Below are 9,169 nucleotides of genomic sequence, written 5' to 3'. Positions count from 1 at the left end.
AAGGCCCCTTAAACCCTCCATCTTTCGCCTCTTCAATCGCGCTCTCTCAAAAACCCTAACCCAAAACCCTAGCCCCCTTTTCTCTCACTCTCTCTCAGGTCTTCAATGGAGTTTTGGGGTGAGCCGACTCTTCCTACATCTCTTTTAGTCTTCGTTTCGCGTGATTTCGGTGTCTAGGGTTACCTGCTGTTATGATTTGCGCTTCTGTTCTGAGAAAATATGCTTTCTGTGTTTGATATTTTGTATTTTTTTTGTTTACTGGTTGTTTTTTATTGATACGCTTTTCGGTACCAATAAAATTTTGGATGTGCTTCTGCACGCTGGAGACTGTTGTTGTTGCTAAAATGTTTGTGTTCCTTGTATGGGTCTGAAGTTGTTTGTGTTGTTTCTGTTTAGAAATCGGTGTAATCATTTTGTTAGTTTTTGAGTTGATGATTTTCAACCAGTATTTCGGGTTTACGGTCTCTTAAAACGGCAGTCTGCACGGTTTCCTTTCCCGGGTTTTGTAGAAAAAATATGGATTTAAAAGGACAATGGAGGTTATTCTGCTTTTTATGGGTCTGCAATGAAATTTGTCTGGATATTTTGGGTTTGCAGATGTCATGCTCTTAATTATTGTTGTACTCTGAATAACGATCCCGTTTTCATTGGTTTAGGTGTTGAAGTGAAGGCTGGAGAGCCTCTAAAAGTAGTGCCAGAGGAAAGCTCTGTTATCCACTTGTCACAGGTTAATCGATTTTTGTACTAATTTTTCTTTGTAATCACGGTACATGGCATGCCTTCGCGAGTTTATTAATAGTTTCTTGTTCTCTAGGCAACTCTGGGCGAGTTGAAAAAGGGAGGTGATCAGTGTGTTATCCATGTCAAGGTTGGGAACCAGAAGCTTGTTTTGGCAAATCTCTCATCTGATAAAATTCCTCAGATTCCCTTTGACTTGGTCTTTGACAAAGAGTTCGAGCTCTCGCACAACTTGAAAAGTGGGAGTGTCCACTTCTGTGGTTATCAAACTTGCCTCGCAGAATATCCTTTTAATCGTTTGTGTTTATGCTGACTTGATTGTTGGATCATATGATATTTACACTTACTTTCTAAGTGCCTTAAACTTGTTAAGATAAGATGGAGTCTCATTTTAAATGCTGTGTTCAGTTGTTTGTTTCTCTACTGCTAATTTTTTTTTCTGTTGTTGGTTACCCTCTTAGGATAACCTTTAGTTGGGTCTTTGATTTTTTTCGTACCTCAGCAGGGTGTAGTATTGTTGGACCGGGTTGGGTTGAGCACCCTAAAATTGGGAACAAGTTAATTGGTTTATAGTACCATATTGTTACATTGTTTTTTCAAAATTAAGTTTATTGTAATTTTATCATGTTTTTGTGTTGACTGTTGGTAGAGAGGTATTCAAAACTTTCGGCAGTTGTACCTATTGCTTTTGGGATGAAAAATGTACAAGTTCATTATTATGTTTTTTCTTCCCTGCTAGTTATCTTTTGAGGAAAACAAGTTTTTGTGAACTGGGGTTTTAAATTGCATGAAAACTAATATAATGCTGATTTTGTAATTTAGTGTTGATTAATATTGCAATACTTAGTTTTTCTCCATTGCTTCCTTGACTACTTGCTCTGTTCTGCTGCCACTGAATCGGATGAGGAGGACCAATCTGGTAAGTTCTATCATATTTTACCTTTCTGTTTTCTGTTTTCTGTTTATCATGAATTTATTATTCAACCATAGCTCATATGGTTACAATTTTCCATGTATGTATTATTCACAGATTCAGAAGAGGATCTCCCACTGAATTTTACCGACAATGGTAAATGCTGCACTTGGACTTCTCTTAATTTTCCTGCAGGAATATGTTGTAAGTTGAATTCATTCTTACCAGTTTTTGGATTGTGCACAGGTAAAGTTGTTGCAGCAAAGCCAGCTCCACCCAAGACTAATGCTGTCAAACCAGAATCTTCTGGAAAGCAGAAGGTTAATATTGTAGAGCCAATTAAGGATGAGGATGATTCTGATGACTCAGATGATATTGGTGATTCTGATGATGATGATGACGATAGAAGTTCTGATGAGGTAACCAAAAGGGTTTCATAAGAATATGGCTGTTCTTTTAATAATTATAATTGAAATTTGTTCTGAATTGTCCCAAAAAGTATACAGATTATGAACTTTTTGCACACTGACGATGTCTTTTGACATCCCCTTGGCCTTTTTGTTTCATCCACAAGTTAACTTATTTTAACTGCTGTGGTTTTAGCCAATGTCTAAAATTAGTTTGAGCTTTATTTTTTTCCTCTTTAGTTCTGAAAATTTGTTCGTGGGCTGTGTTTCAACTTGTTTGTTGTTGGAGGTTCTTTGGTCAAACATTAGCTTTGGATTTAGCTTTAAGATTACCAGTTTCTTGCTTGTATCTAATAAATAACTTTCAAAATTTGCGTTTCCTATTGTAGGACATGCTTGGAGCTGATAGCAGTGATGAAGATGATGATGACAGTGAGGAAGAAGAGGAGACCCCAACTCCTAAGAAGGTAATCAAATGAATTCATTTGGTTCCCGTTTGTTTGCTTTTGGCTTCCGGATTTTTAACTTGCTATCTATGCGAGTTCTAATTGTTCATAATTTGATAATTTATCTAGAACTCCAAGAAAAGGCCCAATGAATCTACTCCAAAAACTCCTGTCTCTGCTAAGAAGGCAAAGCAAGTTACTCCACAGAAGACTGGTACTTTTCCTCTCTCACACAGAAAAGCATTATTTAGTATAATATTTCTGCGAATGATTCTTCCTGTTTTCTAGCTTTAGGAATTTATCTTGCATGTCAACATGTGATGTAAATGTATAACGATTGGGGAAACTCAACATGCAAAATTAATTCGTAATTCTATAAAATTATCTCATTTACTTAGCGCAATTGGTTGCTTCTGTTACAGATGGAAAGAAGGGTGCCCACACTGCTACACCACACCCTGCAAAGAAGGGAGGAAAGACTCCTGCTACCTCTGACAAGTCCAAGCCACAAACACCCAAGTCTGCTGGCGGCGATCACTCTTGCAAGCCATGCAACAAGTATGTTGAAATGAAAACTGTTTTTTTCTTTACTATCAGGTGTCTATCGTATTTTGTTGCTGGTTTTCATGTGGTGTTTTGCTGTTTGCAGGTCATTTAACTCGGATGGTGCTCTTTCGTCTCACAAGAAGGCCAAGCACGGCGCTAAGTAGAACGAGAGGGATGTACGGAAGCGTGACATGTCTATGATATATAATATTTTTGATAATTGAGATTACAGAGGGTTGGGCGTAGTGGTTGTCCTCGTGGTTTTTGAGATCGTCGTCGTGTCCTCATGGTTTTTGGTCCCTTTGTATTGGATATTGCTCATGAATCTGAAGTTAGGTGTAATATGTTTTGAATCTCCTAATCTCACTGCACACTCGTGACTCGTGATGTTTGTTTTTTGTTTGATTTATTCAGTTTGACAATTAGAGAGTGGTTGGTTGGCGAAAAGTGTTTGGATATCATTTTTCTTATCTAAATATCGGTTTAAATCTTATATATTATTCTTATTAGAGTTTGACAAATTGATATTTTACCATAATATAATCTCACAGCTTCAATCTAAGCCTAACATAATCAAGACTGGTGTAGAGTATGGTTAGCCGGAACACCGCAACTTGCCAAGTATGGCGGCCGGATCTTTCATTAACGTGCCGGTCTGGTTGGTGAAATGGGTTCTTGGTAATGAACACCCTAATATCAACACACTTGTGGGTGCCGTTTGTCTCCGTATATCCGAAGTTTATACTTAATAGAGAGATGCATAAAAAGAGAATTTTATCCGGATTATTAAGCATAAAGTGCACGAATTGAGGGGGCTTTAGAGTAAGAAATGCTAGCTACCTTTTCCAACTGCTTACTTTCTTTGTTCGTCGTATACAAGTGTAGAAAAAGATTGCGAGGATTAAATGGTATGGAATATAATGTACTCTAAAAATTTGGTGAATGTAAGAGGGATGTGGACTTTACATTTATAGCGGAAATGAATATACTTTAATCCCTTTGAATCCTTTCCCACGTAGCAAATGCAATCATTAAATAAGGATAATTACCTAATTACTAGGATTTAGGAATGATTTCGAATTGGTCTTAACCATTTGAAACATTCTTAAGTACAGTAAAATCTCTATAAAGTCATAATGTTGGGACTAACCACTTTAACTTTAAAGAGGTTAGTACTTAATAAAGCTATGGTTAAAAAAATATTATTTGTTGACTTATTTTCTTTAATGATTGTTGTGTTTCCCAAATGGTATTCATATGTCGTATTAAAATACTAAAAGTTGTATTTCCCAAATAGTATTCATATACGGAAATACTAAAAGTTTCTTGCCAGGAAGTTATAAACATGCTTGAGTTGTTAGAAACATTTTGGGTTCAACAAGATGGTGTCTATGTTGAAGAGGTATTACGCACTCACAGTCTCAAAATGCGATATCCTCTAAAAACTAAAACATTGTCGCTATTTTAGATAAGTATTTTAGTTCATCTTAAACTTATATATGTGACATTGCAAATTTTTGTATCATTGACAAATATTACCATATGAAAGTGTGTTTCTTTAATATGGAGTTTATTTCTATACAGAATTGGTTAGGACCGAAATTATTTTATGAGTGATATTGCATATTTTTTGTATCATTGACAAGTATTACTGTTTGAATGTGCATTTCTTTGATATGGAACCAAGAAATGTTATAACTCAAAGTGGAGTTTATTTCCATATATAACTGGTCTCAAGTTAAAATCGAAATTATTCTATTACTTGGGTCATTACTTTATAGAGTATTACTAGAGGGTTTTACTGTGACAGTAGCTGCATAACAAAATTGGACGTCCGTTGATCTATCCATGGACCTCAGAATCCCCATACTAACCTCTTTTAGCAAGCAAATTGGGGATTCAATTTAGCTGATGGGATTAAGATTTCTTATTAAAAGACAAAAAAATGAGGGAAAAAATGTGATTGGTTGCCTGCATAAATCTTAACCAGGTAAGATTACGATGGTCTTGGTCTTGGTTTGTTCACCCTTAGATAAAATGACACAAAATGCACCCTTAAGCCCTCGGATTAATAGGGTCCTCCATCCACCATGGTAGCTAATATATACAATTTTAACCTTTCTCCATGTTAATTCTTGTCCTCTGATCATCTTCAATTCATTAAATCTGACAGTAAAAAATTAAAAGAAGCGTGAAACGTAAAATGAGGTGTAGATAGCATCATACATGACAAAAACTTAATGCTTTAAAATTCACCAATATATATATGAAAAGAGACGTAATGTTGGAGAAGGATAGTCTATCATTAAAACAGAGACAACATCATATGATCATGCCAACTAAAAACATCAAATGATAATCCTTGAACATTCCGAAATGTAAACCAACTTGTTCAACAACATGAGAGATTTTGTTTGCCACACTCAACCTGCAACACAATTAGACTACTACTTTAGGCTACTACTACTACTACCAACAGTAATAACCTGCAACATTCGTTCGAGCAATGGAACACGAAGATACTTTCATACTCCTGAATCGAAACCTGAAACATCGAATAATGACATTCTCCTGAATCCTGAAACACTGCACCAGCAAACCTGTACACAAATTCCATGGTAAGCTGCAATGAAAAGAAAAAGGCTCGGACCATAGAAGCAGGGGAACCTGAACCTGCAAAACTTGTCAAGAATGTAAGATCATGACTTTTTTTTATTCCGTAAACTGAAACAGAAAAATAAATAAAGCTACAAAGGGAGAAGAAAACAAAACCCAAGACAGAACCATGACATTCGATCTTTCACTACTCTTGATTTGTGGTTGTCACAGAACCTGACTGTAAATTGTGAATGCATGAATACAAGCAAACAAATTTCACACGTCTGTAATATATCAACTAGGGATTGGTTTACATGGAAATAAAAAAAAAATGCCAATTTGATTAAACTAAGTTAGATCAGCCCCTACTGCCCAGACAGAAGTTCTTTGTTCGGGAGCTAAGAACTAAAAGTTTTTTTTTTTTTTTTTTGTTTGTTTCAAATATCCAGTTCAAATTGCGTCCTAGCATTCTTACGGCTGAAGAGATAAGGCTTTGTTGTTATTGGGCAGTAGGGGAAAAAAATATATTCAGGTATATCATGCAGGAAGCACGCAGTCATACATATGAATTAGATTAAAAAAAATGCAGTCATATCAATTCCATATCACTAGTGTGAACCTGCACACCACCTGCACATTGGAAAATGTGCCGTAAGCTATATTTATTGAACGAATGCTTGCTGTTGAAACATAAATTTCTTTTGTGATTGAGCACGCATAATATATGTTGATACGTATGCATGTGTGTACGCATGAGAGAGAGAGAGGGAGGGAGAGAGAGGGAGAGAGCGTATCTCTATATGTGTGTGTGCATCTACATATATGTATATTTACAGAGAGAGAGAGAGTGAGGCAAAACCAGACAAAAGCTTTATAATATCAGTAGTCATACCCTCATTTCTCTGGAAGTTGCTATTGCTGCTCTTACTCATGGCCATTGTACTGATTTTCCATATGTGCATGCCCATCATTGTCGCTTCTGTCAGTGTTGACCCTACTAGCATTTTCATTCTGTTCTTTTTCCCTATTCCACTGCTCAATTTTGGCCCGTCTCTCCTCACTTCCTTCTCTAACTGGACTGTGGTTTCTTCTTCTTCCAGGGCTTCTACTTCTACTGCGTCCTCTCTTTCGACCAGGGCTTAGAGTCTTGTTCCTCCGGCTCCAGCTTTCAGGATAACGATCATCATCATCATACCTTCTGCTAAGAGCACGGCTCCCATGAGAGCGCTCTTCGTAACTACGATGCCTGTAAGGGCTGCGACTCCTACTTCGACTGTGGCTGTGCCTTCTCCGATAGCTTCCAAATAATTCACGCCTCAATTCCCTGACATTGTAAGTTTATAACAAAGTATGAGTAAATTTAATTTATCAGTACATTCTGTAATAAGAAAAAAGAGGTCGCACTTGGTGCGATGGCAAGTGCCTTCGCCCATGAGCGGTAGGTCTCGGGTTCGAGACTTGGGAGCAGCCTCTCCATAAATGGGGGTAAGGCTAGCCGACATTCACCTCTCCCTGGCCTTCGTAAAGCGGGAGCCTTGTGCACTGGGTACGACCCTTTATTCTGTAATAAGAAAAGATCATCAAGTAAAGCTTACCTGCCAATCCTTTTCAGGTGCATAAAATTGCAGTATCCACCACGGTTGCATGTATTCTCCTCATATTGCCTGCAGGTGGCTTCACGGAAGTTTGTCACTGGTGAATAGTCAACAATGATAGGACGACCTGCAAATGATTTACAATGGGACAGAAGTTCAGCATATAATAACCATATAATTTAGGCCTAAATAGAGATATAAACCATACCTAGTAGAAACCTTGAGACCAAAATCCAAAGATGAAAGATACAGAGAAACACTAACCAGCATAAAATCTTCCACTCAGGTTCCGAAGTGCATTTGCAGCGTGATCTTCCTCCCTAAACTGAACGTACACATTGCCCACCTGCCCAAATTGATAAATTTCCCGGCAGAACCAAATATCAATAATCTTTCTGTTGAAACAAAAAATAAAAGAGGAAAACTGAACAAGAGCTTAACTCTCCGTTCAATATAACATACCATGTGGTCGGCTAGGTTGTCACAGACATTCAGACTTTCAATGTCGCCATACTTACTCAACTCCTGATATAGATCCTCATAAAACTCCTGCAGTTCCCATACATCAAAATTTTAATTGTCGGGCGTATCACATACAGAATACAAATGGATTTGCACAACCTCTAAAAGTTTCCAACTATTTCACAGCTGTGTATTAAGCATTCGGGGGTTTAAGGTAACAAAAGATCATACAAAAGTTTATTTTGTACCGAACGCACCCTACAACCGATTTCGTAATTTTATTCAACTCTACTTTCTCTCCTCTCCAACTAAAAATACTAGCAACAGATAAAATCTTTCAATTTCGTTTCGGACTGTTTGTTGAATAGTATTAACGATTCAATGTTTAATCACAGCAATTCAGATAAATTCACAAATGGGGCAATTGCAGAGACTCTAATATGGATAACAAAAAACCCTAATTCAGAGAAGCAGCACATAATTAAACGATAAATCAAATCAAATAAAAACAGCACAAATTCAATTCAGTTTCCGTTGAATCATGGGTTTAATTGCACAAAACAACATTACATTAAAGCAAATCCGGCAAAAGGGTTTTCAATTTTCAATACAAAGAACAAGAAAAAGAAGGTTGAGGGAGACCTCGAAGTGCCTTTGCATCTGGCGGGGGTCGATGGGCTGGCCCTGGGCGTCGACGCCGGGGGTGATCATATCGGGCCGCTGGTACATGTTGGAGAGCAGGAGCGTGGGGCTGACGCTGGGCTTGGTGTGGAGTCTGGAGCAGCGGTCGCCGTGCCTGCAAGCCCCAATTTTGAAGTAGAAAGGGCAGTTCACTCGGTCCTTCTCCGTCCCGAATATCGAAGCCAAGTGCTCCGCCATGGCTGTCTTCGATTCTGCTGTAGTTGTCAATTAATGGGCGGAGGGAGGAAGCTTGAGACGGTGGCCGGAGGCGGAGGGTGGGCTATAAATCTTGAGGAAAGGGGAGACAGGAAGTGGTTGTTTGCAATTGTGGTTCTGGTTCTTCTAGAGGGTTCGTTCCGACGTTGGACGTGTTTATGTGAAATTGGGATCACGTGAGGGTTTGCATTATGTTATGTGGCCGCTCATCAATTACACGCCGATATACGATGAAATTGAATCGGATAATTTCTTACGCGACATGTTAAAACGACACATAAATGACATGAAAGCAGTGGTGGATTCAGGATTTTAACATAGGGTGGTCTCAATATAAAAGCTCCAAAAAAAATAGACGAAAATAGCGGTGAACAAATAAATGGCAAACTACAACTTTTCATTCATAATCTTTATGCTAAACAAGCTAGAAATCCTAAATTTGTCCACAAAGGGATTTCATGCTTTGAAATCGTGTCATGATAGTTTCATTGTCAATACAAGAAAAAACATCTTTCTCAATGTAAACAACTAAGCTATCATTTAACCATTGATCCCCTATTCTGTTGC

The 9,169-nt window shown here is 37.8% G+C and overlaps 2 protein-coding genes across 4 annotated transcripts; one reads left to right on the top strand and one right to left on the bottom strand.

The window, feature by feature from the left end:
- LOC103448002 (histone deacetylase HDT1) lies at positions 1-3,543 on the top strand. The gene is made up of 10 exons (XM_008387238.4): positions 1-118; positions 657-727; positions 815-1,020; positions 1,632-1,657; positions 1,769-1,807; positions 1,898-2,070; positions 2,448-2,525; positions 2,634-2,718; positions 2,927-3,062; positions 3,154-3,543. Exons 1-10 carry the CDS (start codon positions 106-108, stop codon positions 3,212-3,214), a joined length of 888 nt encoding a protein of 295 aa, XP_008385460.1. The 5' UTR covers positions 1-105; the 3' UTR covers positions 3,215-3,543.
- A 1,748-nt stretch (positions 3,544-5,291) lies between these two features.
- Positions 5,292-8,810, bottom strand: LOC103448000 (splicing factor U2af small subunit B). Of its 3 annotated transcripts, none has more exons than XM_008387237.4 (6): positions 8,348-8,810; positions 7,706-7,792; positions 7,508-7,589; positions 7,244-7,370; positions 6,541-6,972; positions 5,292-6,278 (listed from the first exon to the last, which is right to left on the bottom strand). In XM_008387237.4, the coding sequence occupies exons 1-5, from the start codon at positions 8,582-8,584 to the stop codon at positions 6,573-6,575; spliced, it is 933 nt and encodes a 310-aa protein (XP_008385459.1). In that variant the 5' UTR covers positions 8,585-8,810; the 3' UTR covers positions 5,292-6,278; positions 6,541-6,572. The 3 variants fall into 3 exon arrangements, with proteins under 3 accessions (XP_008385459.1, XP_008385458.1, XP_008385457.1); XM_008387236.4 differs by having other exon boundaries at positions 5,292-5,723; XM_008387235.4 differs by having other exon boundaries at positions 5,292-5,650.
- Positions 8,811-9,169: the final 359 nt, after the last annotated feature.

This window comes from Malus domestica, chromosome 11 (genome assembly GCF_042453785.1).
Source record: "Malus domestica chromosome 11, GDT2T_hap1".
Taxonomy (NCBI): domain Eukaryota; kingdom Viridiplantae; phylum Streptophyta; class Magnoliopsida; order Rosales; family Rosaceae; genus Malus; species Malus domestica.
Note: the sequence above shows the minus strand (reverse complement) of the source record. Positions and strands in the feature narration are given on the sequence as shown.